A 16,176-nucleotide genomic window follows, 5' to 3' on the forward strand; every position below is an offset into this window, starting at 1 on the left:
TGTATGTATAATGGTAACTTAGTTAAGCTGATTATCCTTTCACATTGATCTAAGGGCAGTGGCAAATACAGTGATTTATTTGTAAACTTGTATTTTAATGTTTTCTGATATTTATCATTTGTCTCCTAAATTGCCAACCAAGGAGTTGACAGAATAAAGTAGTTGAAAATTTAACTGATGTTGAGTATAGTGGGGTCTTAGATACTAAATTTACTTACTTTGTATTGAGACTGTCATCCTGTAGTTGCTGCATTCTTATTTTGATCATTATTTGAATTCTTAAGCTTCGTTAGTTCTTAACTTATATTTGAGAAGTTTGTTGAATCCCTGAGTGTCTCTCAAGACCTCTCTTCATTTGACTTTAGATTTATCTTGGACATCTCCATTTTGCTTGTTTACTTGACAGTCCTTTGGATCAATCCAAATACGTATTTTCCCTACCTTTTAACACGGACTCTAGTCTTTTTCTTTGTACTAGATTTGTATAGTAGTGATCACAATTGAAATTAAATACTTACTTGAAAAGTCAAGGAGGGCAGGGGTCATCTGTTTTATTCACTAAACTTAGGTTGTACTTTTTAAGTTCCTGGCTCAACCTGATCTCAGTAGATAATCTTGCATTTTATTTTGCGTGGAAAGTAGCTCAAAACAAAACAAAAACACTTTGGAGAGCAGAAGAATTCGGAAATAATTCAGTGTAGTAGCTCTGCCCACATAAGGACCCCAGAGAGAGAGCGCCACTTGATTTTCCTAATGGAGAACAGCAAGTTACCAAGTGTTCAGCAGGCTGCCTCATTTAAGAGATAGTACTGACTAAACCATTCTAGGTATATATTTAATATTTAAAGGTCCAACAATTTAAAAAACATGGAAATTTTATTCTTTTGTGATATCTTCCATTTTTATATTTTATTTTGGTGTATTCTCTGAACAAGTATTTTGTATTTTCCTGTATCCTCACTGGCTGTTCCTTTTCAAGTTCTTTGGTTCTTCCTTTTCCCCCCTAAAATATTTGTATTTAACAGGGTCATCTTAGTCCTTGGGTAATTGGATCTTTTCTCTTGGGTTCAATACTACTTTGTTGATTACTTCTAGATCCTTATCTACTCCAGATCTCAGTCTTGGTCTTCAGCCCTGTATATCCAGCTCCCTACTGCCTGTGTCTCTGCTTCGATAGTTCCACAGGCACCTTCAATTTAAGATGTCTAAAACTGAATTTGTAATCTTTTCTTCTTCCTGCCTTTTACTCAGCTACCCAATTCAGAAACCTATCGCCATCTTTAACTTACCCCCTTTTCACTTTAACTTTCTAACTGGTCTCCCTGCCTTAGATCCATCTTCCCGGTAACAGCCTTCAGAATGAGGTCGGGCTATGTCACGTGATTGCCTGAAATTCCTTCGTGTTTTCCCATTGAGTTTCAAGTCCTTAGCATTATATTACAAGGCCTGTTGTAATGGCACTTTTGCAGCTTCTCTTTTTACCCTTTCCTCTTCCACAAATTGTACGACTCAGCCATCTCAAAGCCAGCTTTATGTGCAGCATCAACAACCTTGCTGATGTGATGTTTCCTTTGACACATCTCTCCCCAGTTTAACTGGTCATTCTCCAAGCTTAAACTTGAATATTGCTTTCTCTGGGACTCTGTCTCTAATCTTTAACAGGCAGAATCCTCCTCTTCTACACCATTCATGTAGTGTTATAAACTTTCTCCTTGAGCCCTTTAGGGAGAAAGAGGTATCTATTTTTGGCATCCACAAAGCTTAGCATATCTGGTAAATGTTTGTTGAATGAATGAGTGAATAAATGAAGGGTTGCTTTTAAAATAACAGCTGTAAGATGGTAAAACTTAACTGACTATAAATCTTGATCTATACCTAGATAATGTTTAGGAGCTAAGATTTTCCTTCATTTGTAGAACAGTTGCCTTATTTTATTCTATTTTGGATTTGGTTTTATTCCAATTACAGGTTCATCTTGTTTTGTCAGTTCTGTGTCCTCCTGCCTTTTTCCGCATTTGATCTGTAATCAGCCCTAAAGGACAGCAGAACTGCTTAGAATTGGGATCTGAAGTTTTGGCAGGAATCCCTTCAGAGTTGGTGATCTGAGTAGTGCCTTCGCCAGCTGGAGCTTAGAACAAAGAAACCAAACAAACTCTTGGCAGATTCTGAAATGCAGCTTTTTGCTTCTTCAGAAATTGTGATTCTAGTCAGTTGATGCTGACTTAGAAATGTATGTAGAACTCAGAATCCAGTAGTCACGAATTGCACTCTTCATGCCTGCAATACCTCACTAATTATTGAATATGTAGCCTGTTTGAAATTGGAATTATAATTGGACTACAGTTAGAATTAAAGTCTAACAGAATCTTGGAGCCAGAAAGGACCTTTTACTTGAGATAATTTCATCCAGTTCTTTAATTTTACAGGTAAGGAAAAAGAAGGTCACCTATCTAGTATGACGGATTTGGACTCTGATCTCAATATTTCTGGTTTAGTTCATTTTCTGTTTTTATTTATTTTTTTTAATACGGAACTTTTTTTTTTTTTTAAGATTTTTATTTATTTGACAGAGAGAGAGAGACAGTGAGAGAGGGAACACAAGCAGGGGAGTGGGAGAGGGAGAAGCAGGCTTCCCACTGAGCAGGGAGCCTGATGCTGGGCTTGATCCCAGGACCCCGGGGATCATGACCTGAGCCGAAGGCAGACCCTTAACAACTGAGCCACCCAGGCAACCCTCATTTTCTGTTTTTAACAGCATCTTTCCAGGTTACTAGGGAATAATAGTGCTGGAATTGTGCTTAAAGGAGTAACACTTTTTTCCTGGGTCTCCCAGAAACTTAAATGCTTTGGGAATGAGACTATAGATTTACCAGAAGATCCTTGTCCAAGTTACGCAATTATGCATTGTTTTTCTTTTTAATAAGAAATGAGAAACAAGTTTACAATAAGGATGTTGAGTTTTAACAGTCATTTATTTGAATAGGTGATAGATGAACTTGATAAAACACTATAAAAGGGGTCATAGTGAAAATGTAAGGGATTCTTAGGTATTTTTCCAAAGGAAACCCTCTGCTCCCCCTTTTCTAAAGTATAAAAATTCTCAGTCATTAATGAACATTTTTTCTTTTTGTAGTGCTTATGAAAATAGTGTTTGATTTATTAGTATAAGAACTGTTTTATATCAGTTTTAGCCTTCAATTTCTGAGTGATTTATTGTAAGAACCCCCTCCCCAGTTTATGACGATCATTTTCTCTTTTTTAAGTTTTTTTTTTATTTATTTGAGAGAGAGAATGATCATTTTAGAACATAGCAAAGTTGAAAGAATTTTACAGTGGATACTTGAATATTGACAAGTAAGAGTCTATCATTATATTTTACTGTATTTGCATTATCACAAATCTATTTCTTCATCTCTTCACTTCTCTGTTCATTCAGAACTCCTCATAAGGTCTGCATAGTTATTATACAAACAGCTATGGATAGAATTTTGCTGCTTTTGCCACTGAAGTAACCAAAGGCTAGAGAGTAGAGAGGGAGGACATGCTTCCTGATTTAAACTGGGACTACAGTTTTTTGTTTTGTTTTGTTTTGTGGTTTAAGTGATAGGATTGGCAAGGCATAATATTATAGATTAAATTGGTTTAATGTGCTGGTCAAGAGCCAGCACAACTAACTGCCTTTTTAATGTCTCATTCTCTATTGCCTTCTTGTACTACCTAAGTCTCCCTTGTGATAAATCAAGCTAATAAGGCTATGTTTGGCTTTAAAAGAAAAATGAGCTATTATATTACCCTCTCTTGGGAAACCATTGAATTAGTTGAGATGTGTACTTTTCTAATTCCTCCAACAAAGAAACGTATCAACTTTGATTGGAATGCCGAGAACAGTTGTAGTATTTTTAGTTTTTCCCTTACCCAAACAAAATAAATTTCTCTTACTGCACTTCTCTTGAAGCTTGTACATTAAGACCTTAATGTATTAGATCCCTTACCAACAGTAGAATAAATACTTTTTATGATCAACAATAAAACAAAATAATCTTAAATACTATTTGGTTTCCTAAAACAGTGAATAATAGATATTTGAAGTTTCAAAGGGGATTTGGTGAATGTGGTTTAAAATATATTGGTAGTTTATTCTGATTAGGAATGAAGAAAGGAAAGCAAAAGGATAAAATACCTAGTGAAAAAATGTTACTCATAATCACTTCCCTTTGAAGATGATCATTTTTAACATTTTGTGTCCTTGTAGCCTTCCTTTTACTAGTCATGTTTAAACATAATTAGGATAACAATGTATAAGCTGTTTGATAACCTGCTTTTCTCTCCTTAACATTAAATGAATTTTCTTGTTTGACTAATATTCTTTTACAAAATGAAAAGCTGGTCATTAAAATCATATGGAGGATGATAAACTGCTTCATACCAAAGAGGGTGTTACCAAGGTACTTGCCTGTTGTCAGATCACTTTCCCTTTACACTGATAGGGAAGAGATTAAAAAGGCAGTGAAGCAATGCTACTGGTTAAAGTGGATCAAGAAAAGATGAGCTTAGAGCTATGCAAGCAGTTCTCATTTTTAATAAGTCAGCTAAGATTGGACAAACTGGCAATTATTGCAGATATTTTTATCATGTATATTTCAGTAGGACTCTCGATGTTTAGCAGAATTACTCATATCATCGTTGCTTCACATTGATGGAGGAATTTTTTTTTTAATACATTAAATCCTGGTCAATTTTTGTGAAAAAACAGAACAGCTTTGTTTCTAGCAGAGGTCTCATTAAAGGGAGGTTTTGCTGCATTTGATTGGAAGATTGAAACAAAACTCTGGTAAGGTTGGTAGTTCTTATCTATGGGAGTGAACAGAGAGATCCTTTCTCTCCCTCTCTCATTCATCTGGCAGGAAAGTTAATCTAGTTGCTTTGAATTTAGGGAAGCAGGCTTTCTTTATAGGGATTCATTTTCTAAAGTGGCATAACCTCGATTAAAGATGCTATGGGAAAGGAGAAATGGGTCCATGGCACCTTGATGGGCATATTCTCGTGATGCTAATGACAGCAGTGTAATAGAAAACGGATCTCACTTGTGAAATCAGCATTTATAACAGTGGGTAACCCGTGATGTTCTGAAATGTGATGCTCAGCATTTTCCCCTTTCATCCTGCCTTTTGTTAATTCTGGAAAGGCCTTTTTTTTTTTTTTAATTTTTTTTGTTTGTATGGTATATTTTTAGTAACCCAGTTCCATGAAATGAGACTCAATTACTTAAGCCTTTAAGAGCAATTAACCCAGTTTCTAAGAAATGTTTTTAAAATTCTTTAGTGCTTATGCCTTGGATAGTAACTTATTTCCTCTCTAGTAAGAGGTTCGTTTTTTTTTTTTTTTTTTTTAAGATTTTATTTCTTTATTCATGAGAGACAGAGAGAGAGAGGCAGAGGGAGAAGCAGGCTCCCAAGGAGCAGAGAGCCCAATGCGGGACTTGATCCCAGGACCCTGGGATCATGACCTGAGCCGAAGGCAGACGCTTAACCATCTGAGCCACCCAGGCGCCCACTAGTAAGAGGTTCTTAACAGGAGGTGAACCTGAACTATACTGTGGTTTGAGTAGTACCTGAATTGGAGCTGGTGTTGTTTTAATTTTATGGTTACTCTTGGGGTATTTTGTAGTTATTTGTTTTGCTTTTTTTTTTGTTATGCCTGTACATGCATGCATGTATGTGCATGATACATATACTAGAAAAAACTTTTTTTCCTTAGGGTTATAAACAAAGCTTGAGAAGATAATTCTGTAGCAAAACTGAAACTAGGTGGAGCAGTAGTGTTTAACTGTGTGATTTTAAAGCAACCAATGTCCAAACCTATCTAATGGTCTTATCTGGTTTCCTGTTACATGTATATTTATAATTACTGAGTTCAGAGGTATTTGACTTTAACTTCCTTTGCGCAATATAAGGAATACTTTTTAAAATGTTTTGTCATTAGATATTTTAAAATAGTACTATTCCAACTTTTATTCTTTTCTGTCTGATGTTAAGTATAAAGTTACAGAATTAGCTTGAATACTTATTTCAGCTGGCATGAAATGAATATAGAGCAGCATCTGTCCAAATTAAGTTAAAAACAAAGGAAGTTCCTGTGTGTAGTTTCCTGTCTCTTACAACAAAAACAAAGCAAATAAAAAACCCTCCGTAATTATTAAACTCCTTTCAGAATATCTAATATTAATATATCTATTTGGTATTTCAGTGGGCAAATTGCTGGATGTTCTCACTTTATTAAAGACATTTTCTTAAAAGATAAATGATTTGTTTTTCTTTTCCTTTATCAGAACACAGCAATGGAGGAAACAGCTATATGGGAACAACACACAGTGACGCTTCACAGGGTAAGTTTCTATTGCAGTAAATAATCTGTGTATAACTCAGGATACTGGTAGCTTTGAAAAACAATAGAGGAAAGCCAGATGTCAGGAAGTCGGAAGAAAGGGGAAAAACTTTTCTATATTCCTTTGTTTAAAATTTAGAGTTGCAATAAATTCTTTATTAAGGTTAAAAGTGAACATGATTACTTTTTCATATATTCTTTTGGTGGTTATTTGTATGTTTGTTTTTTTTTATCCCTGAGTAAGATATTAAGTGATTTATTTTTTAAAAATTTGAGCTATCTGATAAAAGACATTGTGTGTTGGTATAAATTGTAAACTGCTTCAACCTTTCTGAGTATATGTGCACTTATTGTAGGCTTGGGGTTTAAAATCAAAACAGGTTGTGTGAGCAGTAAAATCTTAAAAGATATTCTTGATTTGAAACATGTAGACCCAAGGTGTTGCTTAGGGAATTGGAGATGGACAGAGAGCACATAGCAGTAAGCTGGGTAAGAGTTAAGAGCTCTGTCTGAAGAGAGACTGTCCTGAATTTGAATCCTAGTGCTGCCTCTTTTCCTTTAGAAATGGGCAAGTGATCTAATCCCCTGCTAAAGCCTGGGTTTTCACAGGTTTAAAATGAGGCTAATGGCGCTTGTTTGTGTTTAACATGAAGTAATAAGCCCCTCCTATAACTCCCCTTTTCCGCCTTTGAAGAGCACTAACTCTTCTGATTACTCTTCCCCTTTAAGAATGAATAGAAGGAGATCAGAGAATTTTTTTTTTTTTTTTTTTTTTGAGAGAGTGCTAGTGTGTGCATGAATGGGGAGGGACAGAGGGAGAAGGAGAGAGAGACTCTTAAGCAGGCTCCATGCTCAGCACAGAGCCTGACATGGGCCTCCATCCCATGACCCTGAGTTCATGACCTGAGCCAAATCAAGAGTGGCTGCTTTAACTGACTGAGCTACCCGGGTGCCCTGAGATTAGAGAATATTTAAATACTCCACCGTACTGTTTCTACCAGCTGTGTCCATTACTAGGAAAGTGGCAAGGTGTAGGTAAATCATGTTCCTGAACTCTGCCCATGATTATCTTGTGAATGTTTGAATCTGTATGTAATAGATAATGGGTAAATTAATTATTAAAAAACAGTGATTTCAGGGACACCTGGGTGGCTCAGTTGGTTAAGCATCTTGGCTTTGGCTCAGGTCATGATCCCAGGGTCCGGGGATCAAGCCCCAAGTTGGGCTACCCCGCCCCACCCCGGCTTGTGCTCTCTTGTTTTACTCTCTCTCTCTCAAATAAATAAAATCTTAAAAAAAAACAGTGATTTCAGATAAGATATACTTGACTTTTTTTTATGTTTCCCTAAATGGTAAAAGAAATCGTTCAGTAATAATGACCTTAACTTTTAATTTTTAAGGCTAAAATATGGCCAATTCCGAAATGTGGTAATAGATAGCAGAGTATTTAAATCAGATTAAACATGTTGTAAAATAACTTTATACCTTATAATTGTTTGTTTGGTTGTGATATACTTTGGTATTATTTATTTTACCACATTACATTTATTTTCTTAATACCTATATTGCTTTTACTGGTATAATTTGCATATAGTAAAATTTACCCTTAGAATACAGTTCTGAGTTTGACAAATTCATATAGTCATGTAACCACCAGCACAACCAAAATATAAAACTATCCCATTACCTGAAACTTTTTCTTGTACCCATTTGTAGTCAGCTTTGTTCCCTAACTCTAGCACTTGGCAGCCACTGATGTGTTTTCTGTTCTATACTTTTACCTTTCACACAGTCATGTAAGTGGACTCATACACTATGTATGTATACACAATATATAGCCTTTTGAAACTGGCTTCTTATACTCTCAGCCTAATGCATTTGAGATTTTTCCATGATGTTGCTTGTATCAATAGTTTCTCTTGTTGCTGTTAATTTTAGTTCTTCTTACTGCTTGAGTATCATTCCACTATATGAATGTAGAATAATTTGGGTTGTTTGCAGTTTTTGGTGATTTAAATAATTCTGCTCTCATGTATGGGTTTTTGTATGAACTTCACTTTTCATTTCTCCTGGGTAAATACTTAGGAATGGACTTGGTCTGGGTCTTATGGTAAATGAATGTTTAACTTTATAGGAAACCACCAAACTGTCCTTACCATATTGTATCTCCACTACAATAGTTTTGTTGCTTTTGTATCATTATCAACATTTTAAATTATCAGGGTTTTTTTTACCCTTCAATTTTAGCCATTCTAATAGGTATGTAGTGTGTTTTCATTGTGGTTTTATTTTGCAGTTCTCTAAAGGCTAATGATACTCAGTATCTGTGAGCCTCTCATCCACAGATCTTCTTTGGTAAAATGTATTTAAATCTTTTGCCCCCTTTTAATTGGGTTGTTTGTTTCCTTTTATTGAGGTGGGGGTTTTTTTGGTTTTTTTTTAGGTTGTGGTAAAATAAATATAAAATTACTGTCCGTTCAAGTCCTTTGCCCGTTTTTTAATTGGGTTGTTTTTAGTTGTTGAGTTGTAGGAATCTTTATATGTTCTTTTTTGTTTGTGTTATGTTAATCACCATACATAAATATCATTAGTTTTTGATGTAGTGTTCCGTGATTCATTGTTTGCGTATACCCCCAGTGCTCCATTCAGTACGTGCCCTCTTTAATACCCATGACCAGGCTAACCCATGCCCCCACCCCCTCCCCTCTAGAACCCCCTGTTTGTTTCTCAGAGTCCATAGTCTCTCATGGTTCATCTCCCCCTCCGATTTCCCCCCCTTCGTTTTTCCCTTCCTGCTATCATCTTTTTTTTTTTTTACATATAATGTATTTGTTTCTTACACAATTCACAGCGCTCACCATAGCACATACCATCCCCAATGTCTATCACCCAGCCACCCCACCCCTCCCACCCCCCACCACTCCAGCAACCCTGAGTTTGTTTCCTGAGATTAAGAATTCCTCATATCAGTGAGGTCATATGATACATGTCTTTCTCTGATTGACTTATTTCTCTCAGCATAATACCCTCCAGTTCCATCCACGTCGTTGCAAATGGCAAGATCTCGTTCCTTTTGATGGCTGCATAATATTCCATTGTGTATATATGTATATATATACATATATACACACCACATCTTCTTTATCCATTTATCTGCCGATGGACATCTTAGCTCTTTCCACAGTTTGGCTATTGTGGACATTGCTGCTATGAACATTGGGGTGCATATACCCCTTCGGATCCCTACATTTGTATCTTTGGGGTAAATACCCAGTATAACAATTGCTGGGTCGTATGGTAGCTCTATTTTCAACTTTTGGAGGAACCTCCATACTGTTTTCCAGAGCGGCTGCACCACCTTGCATTCCCACCAACAGTGTAGGAGGGCTCCCCTTTCTCCGCTTCCCCGCCAACATCTTTCGTTTCCTGACTTGTTAATTTTAGCCATTCTGACTGGTGTGAGGTGGTATCTCATTGAGGTTTTGATTCGGATTTCCCTGATGCCAGCGATGTTGAGCACTTTTTCATGTGTCTGTTGGCCATTTGCATTTCTTCTTTGCAGAAATGTCTGTTCATGTCTTCTGCCCAATTCTTGACTGGATCATTTGTTCTTTGAGTGTTGAGTTTCATAAGTTCTTTATAGATTTTGGATACTAGCCCTTTATCTGATAGGTCATTTGCAAATATCTTCTCCCATTCTGTCAGTTGTCTTTTGGTTTTGTTGACTGTTTCTTTTGTTGTGCAAAAGCTTTTTATCTTGATGAAGTCCCAATAGTTCATTTTTGCCCTTGCTTCCCTTGCCTTTGGCGATGTTTCTAGGAAGAACTTACTTCGGCTGAGGTCGAAGAGGTTGCTGCCTGTGTTCTCCTTTAGGATTTTGATGGACTCCTGTCTCACATTTAGGTTTTTCAACCATTTTGAGTCTATTTTTGTGTGTGGTGTAAGGAAATGGTCCAGTTTCATTCTTCTGCATGTGGCTATCCAATTTTCCCAAAACCATTTGTTGAAGAGACTGTCTTTTTTCCACTGGACATTCTTTCCTGCTTTGTCGAAGATTAGTTGGCCATAGAGTTGAGGGTCCATTTCTGGGCTCTCTATTCTGTTCCACTGATCTATGTGTCTGTTTTTGTGCCAGTACCATACTGTCTTGATGATGACAGCTTTGTAATAGAGCTGGAAGTCCGGAATTGTGATGCCACCGGCTTTGCTTTTCTTTTTCAACATTCCTCTGGCTCTGCGGGGTCTTTTCTGGTTCCATACAAATTTTAGGATTATTTGTTCCATTTCTTTGAAAAAAGTGGATGGTGTTTTGATAGGGATTGCATTAAATGTGTAGATTGCTGTAGGTAGCATTGACATCTTCACAGTATTATTCAATCCATGAGCATGGAATGTTTTTCCATTTCTTTGTGTCTTCCTCAATTTCTTTCATGAGTATTTTACAGTTTTCTGAGTACAGATTCTTTGCCTCTTTAGTTAGATTTATTCCTAGGTATCTTATGGTTTTGGGTGCAATTGTAAATGGGATCAACTCCTTAATTTCTCTTTCTTCTGTCTTGTTGTTGGTGTATAGGAATGCCACTGACTTCTGTGCATTGATTTTATATCCTGCCACTTTACTGAATTCCTGTATGAGTTCTAACAGTTTTGGGGTGGAGTCTTTGGGGTTTTCCACATAAAGTATCATATCATCTGCAAAGAGTGAGAGTTTGACTTCTTCTTTGCAGATTTGGATGCCTTTAATTTCTTTTTGTTGTCTGATTGCTGTTGCTAGGACTTTAATACTACGTTGAATAGCAGTGGTGATAGGGGACGTCCCTGCTGCATTCCTGACCTTAGGGGGAAAGCTCTCAGTTTTTCCCCATTGAGAATGATATTCACTGTAGGTTTTTCATAGATGGCTTTTATGATACTGAGGTATGTATCCTCTATCCCTATACTCTGAAGAGTTTTGATCAAGAAAGGATGCTGTACTTTATCAAAAGCTTTTTCTACATCTATTGAGAGGATCATGTGGTTCTTGTTCTTTCTTTTATTAATGTATTGTATCACGTTGATTGATTTGTGGATGTGGAAACAACCTTGCAGTCCAGGGATAAATCCCACTTGGTCCTGGTGAATAATCCTTTTAATGTACTGTTGGATCCTATTGGCTAGTATTTTGGTGAGAATTTTTGCATCCATGTTCATCAGGGATATTACTCTGTAGTTCTCCTTTTTGAGGGGGCCTTTGTCTGGTTTTGGGATCAAGGTAATGGTGGCCTCATAAAATGAGTTTGGAAGTTTTCCTTCCATTTCTATTTTTTGGAACAGTTTCAGAAGAATAGGTATTAATTCTTCTTGAAATGTTTGGTAGAATTACCCTGGGAAGCCATCTGGCCCTGGGCTCTTGTTCTTTGGGAGATTTTTGATGACTGCTTCAATTTCCTTAGTGGTTATAGGTCTGTTCAGGTTTTCTGTTTCTTCCTGGTTCAGATTTGGTAGTTGATACATCTCTAGGAATGCATCCATTTCTTCCAGATCGTCTAATTTGCTCGCATAGAGTTGCTCATAATATGTTCTTATAATTGTTTGTATTTCTTTGGTGTTGTTTGTGATCTCTCCTCTTTCATTCATGATTTTATTTGGGTCATTTTTCTTTTTGATAAGTCTGGCCAGAGGTTTATCAATCTTGTTAATTCTTGCAAAGAACCAGCTCCTAGTTTTGTTGATCTGTTCTACCGTTCTTTTGGTTTCTATTTCATTGATTTCTGCTCTGGTCTTTATTATTTCTCTTCTTCTGCTGGGTTTAGGCTTTATGTGCTGTTCTTTCTCCAGCTCCTTTAGGTGTTAGGGTTAGGTTGTGTATTTGAGACTTTTCTTGTTTCTTGAGAAAGGCTGGTATTGCTATATTCTTTCCTCTTAGGACTGCCTTTGCTGCATCCCAAAGATTTTGAACAGTTGTGTTTTCATTTTCATTGGTTTCCATGAATTTTTTTAATTCTTCTTTAATTTCCTGGTTGACCCATTCATTCTTTAGTAGGATGCTCTTTAGCCTCCATGTATTTGAGTTCTTTCCAACTTTCCTCTTGTGATTGAGTTCTAGTTTCAAAGCATTGTGTTCTGAAAATAGTCAGGGAATGATCCCAGTCTTTTGGTACCAGTTGAGACCTGATTTATGACCTAGGATGTGATCTATTCTGGAGAATGTTCCATGGGTACTAGAGTAGAATGTATATTCCATTGCTTTGGGATGGAATGTTCTGAATATGTCTGTGAAGTCCATTTGGTCCAGTGTGTCATTTAAAGTCTTTATTTCCTTATTGAATTTTGGCTTAGTTGATCTGTCCATTTCAGTGGGGGGGGGGTTAAAGTCCCCCACTATTATTGTATTGTTGTCGATGTGTTTCTCTGCTTTTGTTATTACTTGCCTTATATAATTGGCTGCTCCCATGTTAGGGGCATAGATATTTATAATTGTTAGATCTTCTTGTTGGATAGACCCTTTAAGTATGATACAGTGTCCGTCCTCATCTCTTATTACAGTCTTTGGTTTAAAATCTAATTTGTCTGATATAAGGATTGCCACACCACCTTTCTTTTGGTGTCCATTAGCATGGTAAATGGTCTTCCACCCCCTCACTTTCAATCTGGGGGTGTCTTTGGTTCTAAAATGAGTCTCTTGCCAACAGCATATCAATGGGTCTTGTTTTTTTATCCAGTCTGATAGTCTATGTCTTTTGATTGGGGCATTTAGCCCATTTACATTCAGGGTAATTATTGAAAGATAGGAATTTAGTGCCATTGTATTGCCTGTAAGGTGACTGTTACTGTACATTGTCTGTGTTCCTTTCTGGTCTATGTTGCTTGTAGGCTCTCTCTTTGCTTAGAGGACCCCTTTCAATATTTCTTGTAGGGCTGGTTTCGTGTTTGCAAATCCTTTAGTTTTTGTTTGTCCTGGAAGCTTTTTATCTCTCCTTCCATTTTGAATGACAGCCTAGCTGGATAGAGTATTCTTGGCTGCATATTTTTCTCATTTAGTGCTCTGAATATATCCTGCTAGTCCTTTCTGGCCTGCCAGGTCTCTGTGGATAGGTTTGTTGCCAATCTAATGTTTCTGTCATTGTAGGTTACAGATCTCTTCTCCCGAGCTGCTTTCAGGATTTTCTCTTTGTCTCTGAGACTCATAAGTATTACTATTAGATATCAGGGTGTTGACCTGTTTTTATTGATTTTGAGGGGGGTTCTCTGTGCCTCCTGGATTTTGATGCCTGTTTCCTTCCCCAAATTAGGGAAGTTCTCTGCTATAATTTGCTCCATTATACCTTCTGCCCCTCTCTCTCTTTCTTCTTCTTCTGGGATCCCAATTATTCTAATGTTTCATCTTAATGGTATCACTTACCTCTCGAATTCTGCCCTTGTGATCCAGTAGTTGTTTGTCTCTCTTTTTCTCAGCTTCTTTATTTTCCATCATTTGGTCTTCTATATTACTAATTCTCTCTTCTGCCTCATTTATCCTAGCAGTTAGAGCCTCCATTTTTTATTACACCTCATTAATAGCCTTTTTGATTTCAACTTGGTTAGATTTTAGTTCTTTTATTTCTCCAGAAAGGGTTTATCTAATATCTTCCATGCTTTTTTCAAACCCAGCTAGTACCTTTAAAATTGTCATTCTGAACTCTAGTTCTGACATCTTACTGATGTCCGTATTAATTAGGTCCCTGGCAGTTAGTACTGCCTCTTTTTCTTTTTTTGGAGGTGATTTTTTCCATCCTTTCATTTTGTCCAGAGGAGAATAGATGAATGAGAGAACAAAATGCTAACAGGGTAACATAACAACCCCAGAAAAATATACACTAAACAAATCAGAAGAGACCTGAAGCCAGGGGAAAAGGAAGGGGAAAAAAAAAAAAGGTAAAAACAAACAAACAAAAACAGAATACGAACACATATGATCAGGCTTGTGCATAGATCAGTGCCACACACTAGATTTTGGGTGTATTTTCGTCTTTTAAAGGAAAGTGCCTCCCAAAATTTTAAAGAAAGAAAAACACATATGTACAAAAATAAGGGTAAATATGATAAAGGGATGGAATAGGACTGTAAAGATGAAAATTATAGAAGACTGTATAAAAGGAATTGATAAGAACCTGGTTGAAAAAAGAAAAGAGGATTTAAAAAGAGGGGAGAGAATGTGATCATGCAGAAGACTAGAACAAAGCCATACACTAGAGATTTAGGGTAAATTTTGGTCTGTTAGAAGAAACTGTATCCCAGAATTTTAGAGAGAACAACTTATATATACATACACACCAAAAATAAGGGTAACTACTCTAAGGGATAGAATATGACTCTAAAAATGAAAAATGAAAAATAAAGATTTTTTAAAAAGGGGATTGCTAAGATGTTGGTTGAAAAAGGGGAAAAAAATTCATAAAAAAGTTTTTTAGAAAATTAACTTTGCAAGACTAAGAATCATGGGAAAAAAGCCATGAATTCTATGTGCAGTATTCCCCTAACGCTGGAGTTCTGCCATTCTCATTGATCGGTAAACTTGGTCTTGGCTGGCTGTTCTCCCTGATCTTTTGGGGGAGGGGCCTGTTGCCGTGGTTCCCAAATGTTTTTGCTGGAGGCGGAATTGCCCCGCCCTTGCCGGGTCCGGGCTAAGTAATCTGCTCGGGTTTGCTCTCCGGAGCTTTTGCTCCCTGCAAGCTTTCGGTAGAGTTTTGGAGGATTAAGGTGAAAATGGTGGTCTCCCAATCTCCGTCCTGGAGGAGCCGAGAACTCGGGGCCCTGCTCCTCAGTGCACCCCCAGAGAAAAGCAGTCAATCACTCCCGTCTCCCCGGTCTCCAGCTGCACTCCGTGCTCACCCAGCCTGTGACCGAGCGTTTCTATCTCTGGCACCCGACCCTGTGTGGAGTCTCCAAACCCAGCAGATCCCTGCGGTGCGCTCCCGCGGGGCTCCTCCCCAGGGGAGGAAGGGGAGTCTCCCCGGATCTGCCGCTTGTTGGGTCCCTGCTGGAAGAGCAGTGGCCTGACTGTGCCGTGGATCACGGTTTAGGGCAACCCTGAGCTGAGAGCCTGCTCCTTGGCTCCGTCTCTGCAACTGACCTCCCGCTCCGATACCTGGGAGCTCTGCCGCACTCAGGCACCCCCGGTCTTTCTGTGACCCCGGCTCCTGAGACCACACTGTCCCAGTGAGGGTTCCACTCCCAGCTTAGCCACTGGAGCGACGTCCCTCAGTGGAGCCGACTTCTAAAAGTTCCGATTTTGTGCTCAGCTGCTCTATCACTTGCCAGAAGCGGCCGACGGAGGCCCCCTCCCCCGCCGTCTATCCTCTGGAGTATTGCCTCGGATTCACTTCTCCGCACGTTCTACCTTCCAGAAGGTGGTTGCTGCTATTCTTTTCTTCGATCTCCTGTTGAGTTTGTAGGTGTTCAGAATGATTTGATCCCTATCTAGCTGAATTCCTGGGACCAGGCGAAATTTAGGTCTCTTAGTCCTCTGCCGTTTTGCTCCTCCCCCTATTATATGAGTTTTTAAATTAGTTTGTTGGTGTAGTTTCTTGATTTTTGAATATTGAACAGCTTTGCATTCTCAAGATAAATTCTGTTTTGTTGTCATACATTATGCATTTTATATATTGCTAGGTTAATTTGCTAGTGTGTTCTTAAGATACTTGTTTCTGTGTTCATGAGGAATCGGGTTAGGATTTTTTCTTGTATTTTTTTTTTTTTTTTTTTTTGGTTTTGGTATCAGGGAAAACTACTAGCCTCAAAACAAGCAGTTGGGAAGTATTTCTTCCTGTTGTG

General features: G+C 37.7%; 1 protein-coding gene across 6 annotated transcripts in view; it reads left to right on the forward strand.

Moving 5' to 3' along the window:
* Positions 1-16,176, forward strand: part of TJP1 (tight junction protein 1) — a 106,206-nt gene that overhangs the window by 17,552 nt on the left and 72,478 nt on the right. For all 6 annotated transcript variants that reach the window (XM_045899537.2, XM_045899538.2, XM_045899539.2 and 3 more), the window contains exon 2: positions 6,329-6,385. In XM_045899537.2, coding sequence (XP_045755493.1) covers positions 6,329-6,385 — 57 coding nt within the window. The remainder of the gene's footprint in view (positions 1-6,328; positions 6,386-16,176) is intronic.

This window comes from Mirounga angustirostris, unplaced genomic scaffold (genome assembly GCF_029215605.1).
Source record: "Mirounga angustirostris isolate CCGP_5_RB_7025 unplaced genomic scaffold, mMirAng1.0.hap1 SCAF_9, whole genome shotgun sequence".
Lineage (NCBI taxonomy): Eukaryota > Metazoa > Chordata > Mammalia > Carnivora > Phocidae > Mirounga > Mirounga angustirostris.